The sequence below is a fragment of the Bufo bufo genome, chromosome 2, assembly GCF_905171765.1.
Source record: "Bufo bufo chromosome 2, aBufBuf1.1, whole genome shotgun sequence".
Classification (NCBI taxonomy): domain Eukaryota; kingdom Metazoa; phylum Chordata; class Amphibia; order Anura; family Bufonidae; genus Bufo; species Bufo bufo.
The window spans coordinates 430,377,242-430,399,604 of NC_053390.1; the positions used below are offsets into that span (position 1 = coordinate 430,377,242).

Genomic DNA, 22,363 nt, shown 5'->3' on the forward strand with positions numbered 1-22,363 from the left:
AGATTTCTGAAACCTTGCGAATAATGAAATTCATTTTGCCTGTCACAGATGTCTCTGACACTTTGTCTTTCTGCTGGGAAAATGTACATTATTCTGTGATTGCTGGCCATTTTATTACTAGTGGCGTCATTGTAGTATACTACAGCATGAGCGAAAGCAGATGTAAATGTCATATTTGACAAGTGCAATTTGGCATAAAGAAAGTCTACATGAAAGTGAAGTAGGAGGAAGGCTTAAAATGATTTCACACAATCACCTACGGAAGAACTGAGAATATGGTGACATTTCATCTGCTTCATCAATTTCACAACAGTTCTGTCTAGATTCCAAGGACATTTGAGGCCTATATGCCACCGGAGATACCTATAACGCTGACATGGCATCACTCTCCTGCCTTTTTTTTTTTTTCGTTAGCCTGTCTTACTATCTCTTTGAATTCCCTTCCTATACATAAGGCACCCATATACCTTGAATGGTTGTTGGCCAAACACACATGGAGCGCCACCTCCTCTTCATGCAGATGATTGGCTGGGGTGCCGTGTGTCGAACTCCGGCCGATCAGATATTGATGTCCAATTCTGAGGATAGGCCATCAATATAAAACCCTTGGACAACCCCTTTAACTACTGTGGGAAATCCAAATTGAAATCTAACCTGCACAAACCTTCTTTTGGCAATCTTGGGTACTCCAGCTGTTCTGAAACTACAACTCCCAGAATCCTCCTTTCACTTCTATGGAAGTTGCAATAACAGCAGAGTAAGTATGCAGTATGGGAGTTGTAGTTTCACAGCAGCTGGCGTGCCAAAGGTTGCTGATCTCTGTCCTAAAATTTGCTGTCTGGAAATGGTGGCTTCAGTTGATTCTTTTCTAATGTGCATGGATATCTTCATATGTATTGTCAAGGTGCACCTGATCCTATACACTGTACACAAGCAAGAGACACAGACATTTTCTATTGTGCTCTATTATTATGTCTGCAGGTACAGACAGTTCTCCATTCCTAATATAAATACTAAGAATATTGGTGGCATAGAAGCTACACATAGGTTCTCTACGATGATGGGACATAGTTAAAACATATTTAGAATAATTTTGTCTCCAGTTTTAAGATAATCTGTCACCTCTCTTGACATGTCTGTTTTAGAAACTACTTGCATTCCCCATGAAATAATAGTTCTGGGGCATCTATTCTTATTATGTCCCATTCCTTTATTATTCCTTCTAGAAGTTATAATGGAATTGCCAGCAGTCTGCTGTAAAGGTACAACTGAGTGTTACCAGCTAGGGTGGTGTCCATGAACAACCCCAACTAGTAATACCCAGTTTGACCTTTATTAACCACTTACATACAGTCATACGACTATATACGTTGGCAGTAGGGTCTTTAAAGATGCTCATACCTGCTGGGTTTCTGCTGTTTTTAACAGCAGACACCCAAAGGCAATGTTTGTGATCGATGATAACGCAGACATTTAACCCCTCAGATACTGAGGTCCATTGGGACCACAGTATCTGAGGTGGCTTTCCCTAGGAGAGCTGCACTCCCAGGGCCTGAACGGCTTCCTCTCACAGAGATCGGGGAAACCGCTCCTTCTCTGTTATAGCCTCAGTCTGTTTGAAAACTATTACAACTGTAGTTCTTATGGAGGCAAAAAACAAGCCCTTTTACGGCTTTGTGAATAGAAAAATAAAAAGGTTATGGCTCCAGAAAGGCAGGAAGTGAGAAATGGAAAAAAAAAGTGGTAACCAAATAGTTAAATGGATCCCAAGTATTCCTGGTATTTTAGGCTTAATAGACAACAAATTGACAAGATCATACAAAAATGCATGAAAATTGGGACACTTTAACTGCAAGAAATTTGTTAGTAAACCAGAAAAATCACTCTTAATTTGTAAGAATATTAAAATCATGTTGCAATTAGTGATGAGCGGCAGGGGTCATATTCGAATTTGTGATATTTCGCTAATATTTTGTAGAATATTCGTTGAATATTTGCGAATTCGAATATTTGTTATATTCTAAATTCTTTTATTTTTTTACTCGAAAATCGGCAAGGTAATGATCGCGCAATATGCGAATATTACGCAATCAATACAGGTGTGTTAAAAACTAATATATAGCACTATAGAATATAGTGCTATATATTTGTTTTTACAATAGTCGTCATTTTTTTCCATCTGAAGTCATGATTCATGACTTCAGATGGAAAAAAATTACGACTATTCTGAAAAAGGAATATATAGCACTATATTCAATATAGTGCTATATATTCGTATTTTAGAATAGTCGTCATTTTTTTCCATCTGAAGTGAACACTGAACACTGTTCACTTCAGATGGAAATTTTTTTTATTTAATATTCTAAAAAATGAATATATAGCGCTATATATTAGTTTTTTAGAATATTCGTCATTTTTTCCATCTGAAGTCATGATTCCTCTCTGCTTAAGTTGCTTGTTGGCCAATAACTCATTGGCCCACAAGTAAGAAGCAGGGAGGAATCATGTGTTCAGATGGAAAAAATGACGAATATTTGATATGATGAATATATAGCACTATATTCGAAATATTCGCGAATTCTCAAAGTCCTGATATTCGAGATAAAAATTTGCTTTTCGAATATTCGTGCTCAACACTAGTTGCAATATGGTCCACTTGATTTGAAATGCGTATGAGTTGAGGATTATGCTCAGACTGGACCTTATTGTAACGTGATTTTAATATTCTTGCAAATTACAGATTTTTAGTGCTGAATTACTGAAAAATGCTAAATCTCCCATACAACTGACAGGTTCTAGGCACTTGTAAAGACGTACTTGGTGTGTACCGTAATCCGTACTTAGCATACGGTGAACTGTGCTGTTCTTTCATACTGTCTTTTTAAGCAAGTTGAAAAAATTGAATCCAGTTACATATTCACCTCGGGACCAGGAGCAGTGTTTACCTGGCACACCAGAATACCACATGATCTTCCAGTGGGCACAGGCTCTGATGCAATAGTGGGCCCCAAAGCTCCAGGTTGCCACCTCTGGAGATAATAACTTGCCACTAGGATCTATTTCTTTGATTAATAACCTATTAGACTTTACTGATGAAATAAGGGTTGGGCTACACGCAGGGACAGACTGAGAACTTAACGTTGCCCTGAAAAAACCAAAACTAGAAGTGTCCCCATGTTGTAGGTGAATTCTAACTGACATAAGGCAGGACAACACAAGTAGACTGGGCCAGCAATACATTAGTCCAGCACAAAATTCCACTCCAGCAGAACTAAATACCACAGTGCAGCACAAGATACTGCCACCCCACCACAGTATTTAACTATATAACCTTCCTGAGGACAACTATACAGTTGCCGGCTAGGTGCATTTGTACCTGTTGCACCTAGAATTAATTTATGCTGAGAGCTTCACATTGTTATGTACCCAGCTGGTAGCCATGAGGAGGGTGCAGGTGGACCCATGGGGCATCGGGAAAATTTCCCTGTAGGGTTTATGGCCAGTCCGACCCTGCCCCCAAGAATAATTTCCTCTGGTGGTCCCGAGGAACCCCAGTCTGAAGCTGACCAGGGTTAAAATTGTCTGTCACAGGAAGTTTTGCCTATAAATTCTGTATGCACTAATTTTGTTTTTTATTTGTTGTAAGTTTCAATGTGCTTTAATGGTCAATGTGATCATTATATATATATATGCATGAATACTAATAATAATACATTATATTCAGAAAAAAATATATCTTCAGTCAAGCATTGTAAATCTATTAAAGGGGTTGTCCACTTTCTGGCTACTGTTGACCAATGTGTTTGTAAGATGTCTATATGGTACTTATATAACCTTTGTTAAAATTGTGTGCCATTTTCTATATTTCTTAAGGTATGACCTCTTGTATGCCAAGTCTTTTGTGTTGTCTATAGAGGTTTTGTCCATAAAATGGCTACTGATGGAGGGTAGTGTGACAAGGCAAATCACTTCCACTGCCAGCTGCTGGGAGTTTAGTGCAGGTGCAGTGTGTTTGAATGGCAGAGAAGGAGGGATGCGTCCACTCTTTCAGCGGCCATCTTATGGACAGGACCTCTATGTGGACAGGACAGAAGATTTGCCTAATAAGAGAGCATGGCTTATGAAATATAGCAAACGGCACATAATATTAGCAAAGACTATATTAGTAAGGGACATATAGTCATCTTACATACACATTGGTCACAAGTAGCCAGAAAGTGGCCAACTCTAACTGTTTTAAAGTCCTCCAATACGTCGAACGCATATTTTCTTTTTACATTTCTGCTGCTGGTCCCTTTTCCTTGTACTCATTGTTGGATGCTCAGTCTGAAGGGGGGCTGGGAGAGAGTTCAGAGTACAGCAGATGCCTTTTTTTGTTAAAGACAAAAGACCCACTGCCACCATCTCTACTTTTCAGAACTTTCATCCAACTTGGATCAAAGCCGCACTTTACATATGAAAGGGTTATAGTATTATGCAACTCAAATTAGCCAAACGCCACCCCTCATTGAAGTATACACAACTAAACTCTCACATCTGCTCACACTCTTGCCCCATATTCTGTCCCTTTGCTCTCACTCCCGAAAGGGTTGAAAGCCATTTAACTGCTTTAATTATAGTTTTGGAAACATGGTGAACCTCATGTAAATGGCTTAGAGCAGTCCTTTAGAGCTCCTGCATATTTATTCTGACAGTCTGGATGTCATAGTGGTGGTCATCTAATAGTAACACGTTTGATTTTCAGTTGCTACCTGAAACATCTACACTAATGCTGAACTTTTGCTAAAACAGCTATGAAAGTCAATAATCTGACTTTGTCATGCTAATTTCAAACTGAGGAATAATATGCACTTCCCTTGATTTAGGTCCTGTAAAACTATTGAAACTGACAGCTGGACAAGCCCTCCTAGACCTGAGACCATCTAAAATGTTTCCCCTTTAATAAAGTGCAAAGCCAGCAATTATGAAGGCCTGCCATGGTTAAGGAATGGCTTTGTATGGAAATATTTCATGGTGGAGAAAGGAAGAAAATATTATTTTTTAAAAGCTAAGCATAGCTCATTTTGGCTGCAGAGACCGGCTCATAAACAACTGCAGAAAAAGGGAAAAAAGAACATATCAATAAGGAGTATAGAAGTATAAGATTTACAGCTATGATATCTTACAATGGGCAAACCTACCTTTCTAATTGCCATCATGCAAGAAATTGTGATAATATTACTTAAAATAATATGGACCATATTCTACTGGATTTCCATCTCCCATTTGTGGCGGGAAATACAGGCTGTAGTCATTGGAACTATCAGTGGGATAGATATCTGCAGCTCCGAGGAGCGACAGCTTATCTTCTGTACTTCATATTATACACTTATATTGCCATCACTGAACTAATAAAGAGAGCAGTATTATAGCAAAGGAAAAGTTATTACTGATGTTATTAATGTATAGGACACAGACATGCAGTGATGGTCAGTTTGCAGTGTTCGCCAGTGAACACATGCGGGCTGCCATCTTGACTCACCCGTCCGGCGATGCACAGGTAAGCAGTTCCGAGAACAGCCGCCGGGGGCCTTCATCGGGCTGTTCTCGGAACTGCCTGCTCCCGGTGACCGCATTTGTTTTCAGACCGGCTCCCGGCACAGGCACAGGTAAGGGCATCGCCAGACGGGTGAGTCAAGATGGCAGCCCGCATGTGTTCGCTGGCGAACACTGCGAACTGACCATCACTGCAGACATGTACAAAAAATGTTCTGCCGGTTTCCGCAGAAGGTGTTAGAACTCAGAATATGTAATGATCTCCATCTATAAGCAGACTTTTTCATTGGTACCTTAAAGGGTTTTATTGGGATTATTATGGTTTTATGCTCATGTAGTTGCTTACTTCATGTACATCTTCCCCCTGTTTTTTTCTTTTTCAATGTGGACTCTCCTGACCCGTTTTTACCATGTAAGCAAATCCCTCTGGTTTGTCTCCATCCTGTATATAGCACTTTCTGTTTCTCTATCCAACCACACCCATAATGCAATTCTCCCTTCTCTGCCACAGCTCCAGCACTGCCCCTAACAACGCCCAGCTAGTTTATAGCTCCTCCCACCCAGCTAGTTACATAGACACTCCCCTATCACTGCCCCTAACCACACCCAGCTAGTTTATAGCTCCTCCCATCAACTAGTTACATAGACACTCCCCTATCACTGCCGCTAACAACACCCAGCTAGTTTATAACTCCTTCCACCCTACTAGTTACATAAACACTCCCCTATCACTGCCCCTAACAACACCCAGCTAGTTTATAGCGCCTCCCATGAGCTAGTTACATAGACACTCCCCTATCACTGCCCCTAACCACACCCAGCTAGTTTATAGCTCCTCCCATTAGCTAGTTACATAGACACTCCCCTATCACTGCCGCTAACAACACCCAGCTAGTTTATAGCTCCTCCCATCAACTAGTTACATAAACACTCCTCTATCACTGCCGCTAACAACACCCAGCTAGTTTATAGCTCCTCCCATCAACTAGTTACATAAACACTCCCCTATCACTGCCGCTAACAACACCCAGCTAGTTTATAGCTCCTCCCATCAACTAGTTACATAAACACTCCCCTATCACTGCCGCTAACAACACCCACCTAGTTTATAGCTCCTCCCAACAACTAGTTACATAAACACTCCTCTATCACTGCCGCTAACAACACCCAGCTAGTTTATAGCTCCTCCCATCAACTAGTTACATAAACACTCCCCTATCACTGCCGCTAACAACACCCAGCTAGTTTATAGCTCCTCCCATCAACTAGTTACATAAACACTCCCCTATCACTGCCGCTAACAACACCCACCTAGTTTATAGCTCCTTCCACCCTACTAGTTACATAAACACTTCCCTATCACTGCCCCTAACAACTCCCGCTAATTTATAGCTCATCCCACCCAGCTTATTACATAAACACTTCCCTTGTATAGTCTTTGGGTAATTTGATTCCAGCTCACCCGCCTTTTCTTACAAGGTGTACGGATAAAAAGGATGAAGCCTTGTTGTGATAAGTTGAAAGAAGGAAATCCGGCACTCAAAATTGATGAAGTCGTAGGTTCCTTTATTTGGTCATGTGATATATCAGGTACACGGGTACAGAGTAATTCATAACCAGTGATGCCCTTGTCAGTCAGTCAGTCTGTACCTCTGTACCTGATATATCACATGACCAAATAAAGGAACCTACGACTTCATCAATTTTGAGTGCCGGATTTCCTTCTTTCAATAAACACTCCCCTATCACTGCCCCTTACAACTCCCAGCTAGTTTATAGCTCCTCCCACCAGCTATTTATATAGATACTCCCCTATCACTGCCCCTAACAATGCCCAACTAGTTTATAGCTCCTCTCACCCAGCTAGCTACAGGCAAAAACTGCAGGTAGTATATATTTTGTAAGAAGGTACAAGGAATCATCATAGATTATAGGTATGTGTCACCGAGGTTCCTGGCCTCGGTGGAGTAAGAGCCAGTTGTCTGTGTCAGCAGCAGTTGCTGTTTGACACCTTGCTAGCAGCACTCCAAATCAAGGTGAAAGGTGATGACCCAATTTATTCCCAGGCAACGTTTCAGCCCACTCAATGAGGCCTTTGTCAAGCAAAGCAATAGTGTCACACATGAGTATATATACCCAAAATTGGTCACATGATACATAGGGGAATAATTGAGCACATGGTACATCAAAACAATTAGTCACATGATTACTACACAATCTAAATTTCCAAAAAGTGCAAAATAAATACATGATTGTTCATAAATACTAAAAGGACCAATGAGATTTTGAACAATATTTAAAAAGGACACATCCTCAAAACATTGTTCTGTGTATAGCTATAAAATAATAAAGTGCAAGTGCCTAGTGCTAGTGAAGGGTTAAAAAAATAAAGTCTAGTTAGTTAACACACAGCTGACCTATATTTCCTAATTACATATCACAAAACCAGCATACCATTGGTGGTTCTGTGTGTCCGCATGCAGTCGGCGTTCCCTTGTGCACACCACGCAAGCGCAGGGCTGGACAGTCAACCCCACCCCCCTTGGGTGCAAGCGGCACTCCTCCCAGCTATCGCCTACGTGACCGGGGACGTGCTGACGGAGATCGCGTCGCCCACAACAGAGGGAGAGATGGGGCGGACCATGTGACCCCACCTCAGCCAATCCGCACAAGGAATGTGTGTGTATATATATATATATATATATATATATATATATAGCTATTTTTTAGTGGCAAAACAAATGCCAGAGCAAAATTTGCGGTGGAGTCCTTAGGGTGAATTCATGCTGCAGTATTTTATTCAAAAGGAATATGAAATATAAAGGAAGGACTCATACTTCTCCTTCCTGCTGGATCTAATTCTCATTTTGGCTTAATAAACTGCCTCAATCATTGTTTAGCTCAGCTTTTGTCAACTTAATGATAAAATATAATTTAAAAAAAAAACGCATCAAAAATTGCAGTGGCTTTTTTCCAGTAAACATTGGGTCTGACTCTGATTTACTAATCCTATCAAAAATGTAGCTAGTGTAAACCAGACAGTCTAAAGGTACACCAGATTTATCACAGGGACTGGATGATAAATGTGGTGCTGGGATAGACACTTTTTCTAACTTTATATACGGTAATGTGTTGGTTGGCTTAGGCCTTGTTCACATTTCTGTTTTTCATGGACGTGTGCTGTCTGCATTTTTGGCTTTCTCACTTCAAATATGTACCAAATGTTTGCCAGAATCCAGGCATAGCCACAATAGTATATGTGGGCCACTGTGTGCTAAATCATCTTAAGGGTTCTTACACACAAGAATTTGGCACTGGCACTAAAACAATGGCAAAAAAACTGAAGGTGTTTTTTTTTTGTCCATCTGCGTTTCCTTTTGTGTTTTTTCCTGTAATTTTTTGTATATTTTGTGTCTTACCACTAGCGTTTTCTTCATGAGGTTTTTTCCCTATAGCAAAAAATGCAAAGAAGCTGAATGTAAAATGTAGAATTTTTTTTAAAAGGAGCAAGAAAAATAACAAACTCTATCTAATGAACAAAAACATCAGAAGCAAAAAACACTTGTGTGGCCTGGCTTTCACATTTCCCATAGACAGTTAGCTAACATCTGGAGCTAATGTCCAAAGCACAAAAGTGCAGAAAAAAAACAGATAACAAAACACAAAAATCTACATGTGTATGCACTATAAGGTTCTGTTCACAAGGCAAAGACAAAATCCGTCATGTATTTCAAGGCAGAAATCAGGGGCGTAGCTATAAGGGGTGCAGAGGTAGCAGTCGCTACCGGGCGCAGGAGCCTGAGGGGGCCCAAAGACCCTTGTGGTGCATAAGAAGACACCGGTATTATAGAAAATGCATGCTGGTCAAGTTACACCTCTGGCTGGAGGGAAGGGGTTAGGGCAAGAATTTGGCATGGGGGGGAGGTGCCGTTTCAATTTTTGCCTTAGGCAGCACGAAGGCTATGTGGTTCCCTGCCCCTGGCCACAAAGCACTGAGGGAAGGGGGGCCAAGCTGAAATCTTGCACCAGGGCACATGAGCCTTTAGCCATGCCCCTGGGGGAAACCCATCCTATTTCTGCTATGGCTGTGGCCAGGGGCGGGCTGGGACGAGGGGAGGGAGGCAATTGCCCCCCAGGCCACCCTAAAGCATGTTAAAAATGGCCCAGTCTTTAACAAATAATAATTATTATTATTTTTTAATTCCTCAGGGCCGCACCGCCGATCACCACAGGCAGCGGGGCCCTGGTTCTAGTTGCCGGCGGGCAGCACACAGCAGGGACACAGGCCGGAAGAGGCCTGCATCGCATCACTGCTGATGGAGGTAAGTATTAGTGTTTTATTTTTTTTTCTTTGCTGGAAGAGTTGGAATTATGGGGGCATCTGACATTTCTTACAGGTCCATTTTTTTTGGGGTGGCACTCAGTGGGCATTTATTTCTTGCTCATTTTGGGGGGGCACTATGGGGGAATTTTTTACTGGCACATTATGGGGGGGGGGGCACCATGGGGGAGAGGAGCACTATGGGGCATCTGGGGGCTCTAAAGGGGCTTTTTTTTATTGGCACACTATGGGGGGCACTATAGGGGAGAGCGGCACTATGTGGCATCTGTTGGCACTATAGGGGTATTATTTGGGGGCACTATGGGAAAGTGGGGGCTCTAAAGGGGCCTTTTTTATTGGCACATTATGGGGGGCACTATGGCATCTTGGGGGGGCACTAAGGGGGCATTTTTTTACTGGCACATTATGGGAGGCACTATAGGGGAGAGCGGCACTATGGGGCATTTTTTACTGGCACATTATGGGGGAGAGGAGCACTATAAGAGCATCTGCTGAGGTCACTAAGAAGGGGCATTTTTTTTACTGGCATATTATGGGGGACACTATGGGGAAGGGGAAGAGGAGCACTATGAGGGCATTTACTGGGGCACTATATAGGGGTATTTTATACTGGCATACATTATGGGGACATTAGCTCAACAGCGGGCACTAAGCGGGGGTATTTCATGTACTGTCATATTATAGGGAGAATTATTACTACTAGGGGGTATTATGCAGAGCTTTGCTACTACTGGGGGGCTATGAGGAACATGATTACTAGTATGGGCACTATAGGAGCATTATTACTACTAAGTGTGCTCTGGCAGAGAATTATTTCTATTGGCGTGATTTTGGGGAGCACTGTTACTTTGGGGGGCACACCCTGGCATAGTATCACCTTAGCACAATTATTTTTGGGGGACAGTATCTTGTTGAAGGGGGCACTATCTGTGTGGTAGTAGTATTTCCAGGGGGACTATTTCTGCAGTATAGTATTGGGGGTGGCAGGAAAGGGTGTTCAGAAGATGTGAAGAAGAGGGAAATGTGGGAAACTAATGTCTGTTTGTCAAACTCTGCAGAGACGGGAGATGGCTAAAAAAATCATCATGGCGGTCTGGTCTGAATGGAGAAGATAAAGAAAGAGAACGTCTACAACAAAGGTGACATCACTGGATGTAAGAGGTATGGGGCGCTATGTAGGAGAGGAGATGCTCCGGCTCCTCCCCCTGCCATTTGCAGAAGGAGGATTCAGAGCTGGGTGAGGACGGCCAAAGGGGGCAGCAGGCCATGGGCGGGTGGCAGATCGTGGGGAGAACCACAAGACTTGAGCAGGATCTGGGGAGGAAGGAGAGCAGAGGAGCTTCCCCTCTCTGTATGATGTGTAGAGACAGGCCTCAACAATAGAATTTCAGCTGAACAGTGTTTATTGGAAGTGGCCTATTATATGTAGGAGGGGCTTTAATAATGGGCAGGGCTAAAACATTCATTCCTACAGGGCTTTTAGAAATGGCCAGGCAAAAGAATTGGCGCAGCACGCTATGCGTGCCGCATTTTTAAATACGAAGAGGCCTTTGAAAAATGGGCGGGCAAAAGAATTGGCGCAGCGCGCTACACGTGCCACATTGGGGGGCAGTAAATGCAATGTTTTCCTGTATAAAAGGAAATAAAAGTCTGCAAAATAAAAATGGGCCACTTGACTGGATTTGCCCCCCTATACTAAGGCTGCCAGCCCTCCCCTGGCTGTGGCCCCATTGAATAGAGGGAAACTGCAAGTGGACACCCGCCACAATTTCCAGCGGAATCCAACAGGATACTGCGCCAAGAAAAGACATTTCCTTCCTTGGTGCAACTTCAGCGTGGCCTCCTATTGAGAAGAAAGGAAGTCTGCACCAAACTCTGCTGGCAAAAGACTACATATTTACAGGGCCTTATCTACAGCTTTGTAATCAGTATGAAGGCAAGTAGACGGGTAATACGTTAGTAAATGCGATGAAAAGAATTCTGTCTTCCATACTTATTTGAATGGCATTATTCACTCAGCAGTTTTTTTTATGGCCAGTGTATGATGGACATCAAAAAATATTTTCACTGACCGACAGTCCCTTTTTCTAATGTTAAAAACAAACCTTTTTGCCAGTTTTAATGTTTGTTTTTCCACTTTAGGGTGAATGTAGCTTATTGGGTTACATCCCAAAGCTACCAGGAATCAGAGCAGCACCAGACGACAGCAGTTTAAGTAAATAAATGACAAATGCCTTTAGAAAATTGTTAGGATCTTTTTTCCTGGAGTCTAATGTTATCATTTATCAGACAAGAAAAAATGAGTGTAACCTCTAAGGCGCACATTACCAACAAGCACAAGCAGGCTCGAGACAACATTCCTTGGGAGCAGTGAACATGAAGAGATATTGGTCACAATCTGTGAAAAAGCCAATAATGCATAAACAATGAAAGCAAATAAAAGCTAAACATATCTATGTATGATATCGGGGCCCATTCATCACCATGTCATATTCATCCTGGGTGAGATGAAAATCACTTGTTGTGTTCTAGTTTATTGTACTCGGATTAACCAGCCACAGTGAATGGCGTAACAGGAAGCCATGTTCTTCTCCAGTAAAAAAACTTCAATCAGGAGAGAGATATATACAAGGGAGAGCGCTGTGCACAAATACTGCTTTATTCTATACCAGTAGATGTTGGACAATTATCACCACTAGAACATAGGCCCTATGCATGTTCACCTGCGAAAGTTACATTTAAGCCTTTTACTATATTGCACTTAGGGCATAGAGCATATTACTCCCCCACAGAAGTGCTTCACCCCTCTGATCCCTCCCATTTCTCAGCCCATAAACTGTTCAAGGAGCCATCACCATCTCTTGCCCTACCAGCGGTGTTGGCTCCCCATGCTAGATGAAGAATAACAGGTGTATCAGTATCTGCTTCCTGTCAAATAGTGGGCGTCATCATCTCTTCTGATAACTGAACAACAAAAGAAATGTGGCCTCTTTGAAACAACCAGAGGTGAAATCTAAATAGTCTTTGGACATGCATCACAGCAAAGTCTACATTTGCTAAAATATAACATTATTTTATATAGCATATTTGAAACCGTTAATTTGAGGCAATGAAGCATACCACTGACCAGCAAGATCCCATCTTAGCAGATTTTCAACACTATTGATATGCAATATATTGCGCAGCTTCTATTTTAGATGTAGCTCAAATATCAAGCATCAGATACATATGCGGTGGGCGAGTTTGGGATAGCCCTAACGCTACGCTGGGTCCCCAGAACACTGTAAAAGTGTCACCACATGTCGCTGCTCTCTGGAAGGGATGGTAAGACGTAGTGCACCCCAATGGAAAATAAGTCCAGCAAGTCAGGGTTTGCAGGAAATCAGTGAGGTAATTTACTGGAGGGTTAATCAAGTGGAAAACAATACAGGCAATGCACTGAGCTGGCTTCTCCAGTCTCCTCCCTGGCAGAAGGAGGTTTTTTGCTGAGGAAAGGCCTGAACTAGCTGTCCCTCTCTCTTTCAGAAGGCTAGCTTCCTGGCCAAAAGCTGGTGGCCCAGGGTCTGTGGCTCAGTTGTCCGGCTGACACTTGGTCACAGGGCTAGTAACCCAGAATCTGTGCCAGAGTATTTCCATCTCAGAGTTTTCTTCTGGTCACTTGTGCAGTCTCTTCTGCTAAGCACTGTTCTCTATCTGCAGACAACTAGGAGCTCTGACTGTGTTATACAGTTTCTAGCTGAACGAGAACCTTCTAGTGAAAACAGTGGCATGGAGAAGCACAGCCTAAACAGAAACATTGTTACAATTTCTGTCTATCATAGACTTATATAGAGCTTCCATGCAAGTCTATGTGAATGAATAATCCGTTTTCCACAAATAAACAAGTCTCCAGACATAAAGAATAGAGTTAAACCAGACAGTAAAAAGATCAGTGAGTCTGTTTTTTTTTCCCTGCAAAACCTTTCATAGGTAGAAAATCATAAAGTCTCTTAGTATTAACTGGCTGTGCATTAACCGGTTCCACAATACTGTACAGTGCAAGTACAGTGCAAGAACAGTGCGAATAAAGCTGATATATTACAATAAACATATAAATGCAGATAAACAATATAAAACAGTATAAGTGCACACAACAGCATAAATCACAGTGCAAGTTAACCCTTCAAAGTGCAATAAAGTAGGGAGTTGATGGCTTTTCATAGTGGCAATAAGGGCAAATGTCTACAAATGTCCATCATCCAAAGTATGCTTGCTCCAGGGCACTAGAACCTGGCCATCTAATATGCAGGGGGTGTTCCGACTCTCCCATGTCGGCAGATGTTGAAGGAAAGAAGTGTTGGGCATGTTGGATTGCAACTTGCCCAATCACTTGTTCTCATGGGAGACAAGCCAAAAGAGGTGTCCGGTAGAAGTTTATTCCTCTCTTTCCATTGAGAAAGCATACATGCTTAGTCAAGTAAAGCGTACATGTGTATTGGCGAGTCAGGAATAGCAGTCATTCAGCTCTGGCCGTGTCCTGGAAAACCACATACACTCCACAATCTTGCTTGTAAATGTGATTCTGCTTTTAAGGGATCTTTTATCTTTTATTTTCTGTTTGTATTGATTTAAACCAACTAGTAAAAATATTGAAGAAAACAAGATGAAAGAAATTATAGATCTCTCAGCTGAATCTTCCACTGTGGTGCTGAAGGAGTTTTTTTGTCAGTATACTGTGCACTCTATGTAAAACATGGTTAATGAGATTATACGGTTAACACAAGGTTATCTTATCTGAGTAAGCTTGACAATAACAGAAACTTCTTTTGCCATAATTGCTTGTTTTTATCTACAGACAAGATTAGCTGTGAAAACATTTATATGCAAGATAATTTTTTTTTTACAGTAGATAATTCAGGAGTCATTTGAGTATCTGCATCTGATCCGCATTTCTAAGCAGAGTTGCTTTTAGACGCTTAGGCTAGTATTGCACCAGACCAATCAGGCAGCCGATTTTTGGAAGGGAAGCGCTCCATTCCGGCAATTGTCTGCTCGTTAGTGTAGGAGAGTGCTGCTATTACAATGCAGCAATCTGTGGAGGAGTGATCACTAATGCCATTGCTCGTCCCCATATTGACTTATTGTTTGCCGCCAGCAGATTAGAGAGCATGATCTGCCAGCAAGTGATTATTTTTAAGTATTAAAAATCTGGATTGCCCGATGAACGAGCAAGTTCATCGGATAATAAGCGGCAGTATTACACTGCCAGATCATAGCTAACGAGCATTCCTACCAACGCTAGTTAGCAAAGATCTAGCCAACTGTCGGCCAGTGTAATACAGGCCTAACTCAACCAGTGCCATCATCCCAGATCATGACTTGGATCATCTCTGCACTGCACATTTGACCTTGTTACAAAGGAATTATCCTTAGGGCTGTATTACACCTGCAGATGAGCATTTTGATTGACAGAAATGAAGCGTTCCTTTCAGACAATCGCCTACTTGTCAGTGAAGGAGACCGCTGCTATTACATGTAGAATCTCTTCCACAGTATGTGGAGTGATCGCGAATGCCATCCTTTTTCCCCATAGAAAATCATTATTTGCTGGCAGTAGACCGTGATTAGATGGCATGATCTGCTGCCAGCAAACCATGATGTTTTCGCCTGCGTAAAAGATGCGTTTGCTCTTTTATCTGGAAATTGGTGACAATTCTACACAGGCAGATTATCGCTAATGAGCGTTCCTACAAACACTTGTTAGCGTTCATCTGGCCAACCATCTGCAGGTCTAATGCAGCCCTTAGTCATTTGTGGATGAATTGGTCTATCATTTGTACAGTAACTGCTAAGGAGTAGCTGGGGAGTAACCAGAGGAACCTGAGTTTAGATACTACTACTAGTACATAATACTATTGAGAGCTTCTTGTAGACAATTCCTATAATTCAGTGTTAAGACCCCCATACACATTATTGTATTATCGGACAAACCCCAAGAATGGCAACTGGCCAATGGAGAGAGAGAATGATTGGGTGAAGCCTGATGCTTTTGTTCTCCGAGGAGATAGGCCAGTGCCAGAAGTATCTGGCAATGGCTTTCTTTCCTCTCCCCATTAAATAGACACACACTTTTGGCCGGGGTACAGCTGAGACAGATAGCTGTCAGATGAACGATGGCCACCCATCGTCTTACACATGCCTACTATATTACCTTTCAACTCAAGTAATATTCATAGCCAACTGAGCTTAAATATTACCGTATGTCACAAAGTTATGTGTCTGGATTTTGTTGAAAATATAGAAGATACATTATATACTGTATCTATAGGGCTACTTTTAGGCAGTCTTAATGCAGCTCCCTATAACGGCCTCATTGTCAAGACCTTGCCCAGACCTTCCATGGATCTACTAAAGCCATATGCTGATCCAGTACAGCTGCAGGAGGTCTGAATATTGTGGTTATGTTACAGCCATATGAAACTGGTCTTTATATGAACACCAATGTTGTCTCTTATGTTAATGAAAATCTATTTCATATTCAGGACCTGTAAATACATGCTATTAATACTGGTAATCATTCTTTGGACCTCATGCACATGACTGTATTTTGCATCCATGACTGATCTTTTTTTTTGCAGATTGCACTCAGAACTATTCATTTCTATGGGTCCTCAAAAAAAACCGAGATAGCACACTGATGTCTTCTGTGTGATGTCCGCATCTTCATTCCACAGATTATAGAACATGTCCTATTTTTGTCTGTATTGCGGACAAGAATAGTCATTTCTGCTGATGGAAGTGAGAAAATGCGAAGTGCACATGGAACTAAAAGAAATGGTCATTGTCACACTTGCTATTTTCCCAAAACTAAGATCGGCAAACAAAACACAACTGCTGTAGACTAATGCCATGCACCAAATAATCCACATATTTCAGGTTTTTTGTGCAAGCAAATGTTTCCACTCAACAATCTTATAATTGTTAATGCATTATCACATCAAAACTAATAAGCTTTTTTGAACCAATTCAGGTTCATCATGAATGGCCTTGTTTAGTTAACAAAGAAACTTATGACCATTTTATTCCACAAAAAAAAAAAAAAGAATTTTACCTAAGGTTGTGAATGTAATCTGTAATCATGGGTAGGGTGCACATATGGCCAGTGATATGGCATGCTTTATCAATATCAAAAGTGCACCACAAAATTAAAGTAACCGATATAGCCAAAATGAGCCATTGGATACCCTACAGAATACTCTAAAAAGAGAATTTGGTAGACTATAAGCTAAAACGAAATATGCGCTAAACCACTTGCGCACAACTCAAAAGGCTGAAGATCTATTGTAACATCTCCTCAACATTGATGGAGATGCAAATGAAACCTTTTTTCCTAGATAGCATGTAACCATTGTCTTCTCAATCATCCACCTTCTGTTCTATGTTATTGTTACCTCTTTAACCCCTCTCCTCCTCTCTGTAGACACCTATCTGTTTCATTGATGGCTCTTTAGAGTCAAATATTTTTACAGCTGTCACCTTTCACAAGATACCTTCTGCTGATTTCACGTCATTGATAACTTTCAGGGGTAGAAGGTGAGAAGGCAGTGATTACTAGCTGCTCTTTTGTAGATATAATTTTCCAATACTCAGAGATATTCAGTCTTCTGCACAAATTGACAGATTATTTTGTTATGTCTATAAGTAATGGGTATGTTTAATTAGCCACTGATAGGTACAAAACCATACGGTCTGAGCAAGTTTAAATGGATTATCCAGCTTGTGAGAAAGAAAAAAAAATAGCTGCTAATGTTAGCAAACACCTCTACTTTCCCCCCTGCAACCCACTGGAGAAGCTCTCTCGGTTATTGCTAATAATAAGAGGCCAGCATGTGGCTGCAGTGCCTTGGTAGGCTGACAATTGGACTTCTAAAGTCCAAATCCACATGTGCCGTCAGTATACAAGTGTTGGTATGTATTACTTTGTGGGGGAAGGGGAACTTAACTAACTCTTTGCCCTGGGTGAAAAAAGCCGAAGTTTGTTCCTGGTTTGACCTATAAGCATTGTGTTATATTGTGCATAGAAATAATTTTAGAACTTATACACTGTACAGCCCTTACACATTGTAAATGGGATTTATTAACTTTTACTCAAAATATAAAGGATTATAATTTTATGAGTTATGCGATAAGGCTACATTAGGTTACTACTGATGTGCCAACACATGTCATTATAGATCATCCTATTACTGATACTTAAACACATTAAGAGCATACCTCAGCCTTTCAAAAATTTCACAAAATTTCTTCTTGTCTATCCATATACTGTCTATATATGACTGCTTGCAAATATCTACTGGTTGTCCTTGGAAATTGACTTATGGTGTTCAAACATCTGACTCTTTTTGACTTGTTTCCAATAGTTTCCTTCTTTTCTTGGCAGATAGAATAGTGTGATAAACTATGTTATTCTATAAGGGAGAAAATAGTAAATATGTCACAAAGTTATGTGTCTGGATTTCGTTGAAAATATAGAAGATACAGTATATAATGTATCTATAGGGCTACTTTTAGGCAGTCTTAATGCAGCTCCCTATAACGGCCTCATTGTCATGACCTTCCATGGTTCTACTAAAGCCATATGCTGATCCAGTACAGCTGCAGGAGGTCTGAATATTGTGGTTATGTTACAGCCACATGAAACTGGTCTTTATATGAACACCAATGTTGCCTCTTATGTTAATGAAATTCTATCTCATATTCAGTACCTGTAAATACATGCTATTAAGACTGGTAATCATTCTTTAGGCCTCATGCACATGACTGTATTTTGCATCCATGTCTGATCTGCATTTTTTGCAGATTGCACTCAGAACCATTCATTTCTAGGGGTCCTCAAAAAAAACGAGATAGCACACTGATGTCTTCTGTGTGATGTCCGCATCTTCATTCCACAGATTATAGAACATGTCTTAATATTGCCTGTATTGCGGACAAGAATAGTCATTTCTATTGATGGGAGTGAGAAAATGCGAAGTGCACATGGAACTAAAAGAAATGGTCATTGTCACACTTGCTATTTTCCCAAAACTAAGATCGGCAAACAAAACACAACTGCTGTAGACTAATGCCATGCACCAAATCATCCACGTATTTCATGTATTTTGTACAAGCAAATGTTTTCACTCAACAATCTCATAATTCAAAGAAAAAATGTGGGGGATTGTATTTTCCTAATCTTATAATTGTTAATGCATTTTCACATCAAAACTAATAAGCTTTATTGAAGCAATTCAGGTCCATAGTTTATCAGACTATTCTATCTACCAAGAAAAGAAGGAAACTATTGGAAACAGGTCAAAAAGAGTCAGATGTTTGAACACCATAAGTCAATTTCCAAGGACAACCAGTAGATATTTGCAAGCAGTCATATATAGAGAGTATATGGATAGACAAGAAGAAATTTTGTGAATTTTTTTGAAAGGCTGATGTGGCGAACCTATGGCACGGGTGCCAGAGGCGGCACTCAGAACCCTCTCTGTGGGCACCCGCCCCCTGCAAAAAGTCTATGGTGTACCAATATGCCTTAAACTTTTCCTGCCATTCATCAGCGCAGGGCGCACTATGTACAGCACATTAAATGTAGGCAGGCTATTATAGCTAAATAAAAAACTACATGGAAGATATACTATATTGGCCTGTAGTATTCAGATTAAATTACTGTGTTGGCACTTTGCAATAAATAAGTGGGTTTTGGATTGCAGTTTGGGCACTCGGCCTCTAAACGGTTCGCCCTCACTGTGATAGAGTGTAGAGTGCAAAGTGTTTTCCTAAGGACTCTGTTTGCCTCAAGAAAAAGAATGGAACAGTTTGGACACCATTTTCAGGTATTCAGACATTCAACCATATACCCATATACCCCTGATGGAAAACCTACCGGAGGGCTAAATTATGGTGTGCACCCACCACAATGCCATGCACAAGGCACAAGTCGAATTCTAGTTACCCAAAACATGTAAATTTATACAGACAAATGATATTAAGAGTTGAGGTATGCTTTGAAGGGTAATTATGACTTGTTATATGGGCTTTTAGAATGAGCCAACAGCGGCATTACAGGGAAGGACACATTTTGCAGCCCTTGCCAATAACAGCTAATCATGAGGTCTCCCAGAGGTGAGACCACCTATCATTAGGCTGAGCTCACAGCATAAAAGCTCTAGGTTTTCCAGCCCGGTCAACAACCATTTTAAGCCATTGCTGTGGAAAAAATAAAGAAGATGCAATGTATATTAATGTCAAAGAAAAGTTCATGTCTCTCTCAGTTTTAATGTCAAGGAGACTTCCAGGATGTAGCTTACATTTTATATCTATTGAATATTTGACAAGTCTTACCTGTGACAAACTCAACCCATTAAGCGGGTGACATTGTTCTTCTACTTTCTCGACTGCCCCAGTTATTTTTTTAAGACGCTCTGCTTCCTGAGCAAGATAAAGATCCAGTACTGGGACTCCCCTTGATTTAATATCAACCTCTGTCAGGGAATTCACCATGAGCATTACCCATACTGGTCTCTTTCGTTCCCAGTTTCCAGCAATGGCATTGAATAAATAATCAGCATAAAGACCTTTCCCTCTTTGATCTGGAGTCATCCATGAGGGCATCATGAGTTTAACATATTCCAAATGGCGTTTGAGTCTGCGATAAATATCCCTAGGAAGAACACTTTGTAGATTCTCACCCTGAGGCAGCATCTGGCAACTGGTCAGCGCAGAGATTGTGTAGGGATCTGTCAAATCCAACTCAAAGTATACAATATTGCTCTGCTGGAAAGCTTTCTTCGAGTTTTCTGGGATAAAATCCCACACCCTTGTGTAAGGAACATGAATGGTGCCAAATAAGTATGCTGGAGGGTCTCGTTTGATGGTCCAGAGAAAGGAGTTCAACTGACTTTGCTGAAAAATAAAAAAAGAACATTACAAAACCTTAGTTATAGCCTTTGCTTTCCCCTTCAAATCATCATATTCACAGCAAGAAGGCAGCCATATTGTTTTTGTTATCATGGACCATACTCAAAATTGCATATCACACATTATACAAAAGCGTTATTTTTTTTTTAACATTTTGTCATTAAAGGGGTTGGTTGGGATTTGTATACTGATGGCCTAACCTCAGGATAGGTCATCAATATCTGATCACAATACCCCTATCGATCAGCTGTTTGAAGAGGCAGAGGCGCTCCTGTGAATGCTGCGACCTCTTCCTAGCTAGAGATGTCAAGTCCATCAGTCCCATGGGCTAGGCACAGCTCTTTCCCATTCCAGTGAATGGATTTGGGCTGCAACATCAAGTTCCTATACAATATATGGTGCTGTGCTTGGTAAGCTGTGAGGAGGCTGCAGTGCACACTGGTGAGTTGCGGCCTCTTCAAACAGCTTGGCAGGGGTGCCAGGAGTCAACCCCCTCCGATCACATATTGATGATCTATCCTGAAGTGAACACTTAAGTGAACAGAATAACAAAATTAGAAAAAAGGGGTAGGGTAGGACAGATGAAGGAAAGAATTAAGGGAGAAGGAAGGGAGAAAATGTTATAAGTAGGTTTGAACGAATCGAACTACAGATCATAGATCCAAAGTCAATTCGTTAAAAAACGTTGCTGTTAATGCTGTTTCCATCCAGCATTAAAATGTATGGGCTCCGTGTAGCCAAACTTCATCTTGGCCGAAGGTGCGCAATGACTACAGTATTCCTATCTGCATATTTAAAAACATTTAAAAATAGGAATCTGAAGTGGGCTTTGGTACCGAGATACCAGCCAATACCAAAGCCCTCTTGAGATTCCTGTTTTAAAATTTTCTTAAAATACACAGATACTGTAGTCACTCACTGGTCTCGACCGAGACGAAGTTTGGCTACACGGAGCCCATACGTTTTAATACTGTACAAAACAGCATTAACAGCTAAGTTTTTTTTAACAAATTGATTTCGGATCTATGATCTGAAGCTCGATTCGCTCAAGCCTACTTGCAAAGTCCAAAGAGATAGATATAAAGCAGTGATATACATGGTTTATCAAAAAGTCCGTCCAGACAGATTATCCTGATCACAAACAGATATAAACCAATGCCAAATGTAAAAGTGAAAATGCACTGAACTACCAAACAGGGAGGAACAATACAGGAAGAAAAAAGGGGGAACCGTTTGGAAAAAGCCACTTGAAGATGCAGCAAACAGTAAATCCTGTATCTCAAAACTCTTGTAGACAAAGGGCAAAGAAAGTACTACCAGTCACTACAATTCCCAGCATGAGCTAAAATGGCATGTGCAAATCTGCAACACTTACCTCCTTCCAAAGTGCATAGTCTTCAGCAGTTCCAAGTCTCCAGAGATTTAGGCTGGGGTTACATGGCGACATGTGTCATGGAAACGGTGTGACGTTGCATCTAATGATTGCCAATGGTGTTGCAGTGCAACACGTGACAATTGCAGAAAATACAACACTGCTTT

At 41.1% G+C, this 22,363-nt stretch overlaps 1 protein-coding gene across 1 annotated transcript in view; it reads right to left on the reverse strand.

Moving 5' to 3' along the window:
- The window catches only part of TRABD2A (TraB domain containing 2A), an 81,029-nt gene that overhangs the window by 38,533 nt on the left and 20,133 nt on the right, over positions 1-22,363 (reverse strand). The window contains exon 2 of the mRNA XM_040417400.1: positions 20,249-20,809. Within this exon, the coding sequence (XP_040273334.1) occupies positions 20,249-20,809 (561 nt within the window). The remainder of the gene's footprint in view (positions 1-20,248; positions 20,810-22,363) is intronic.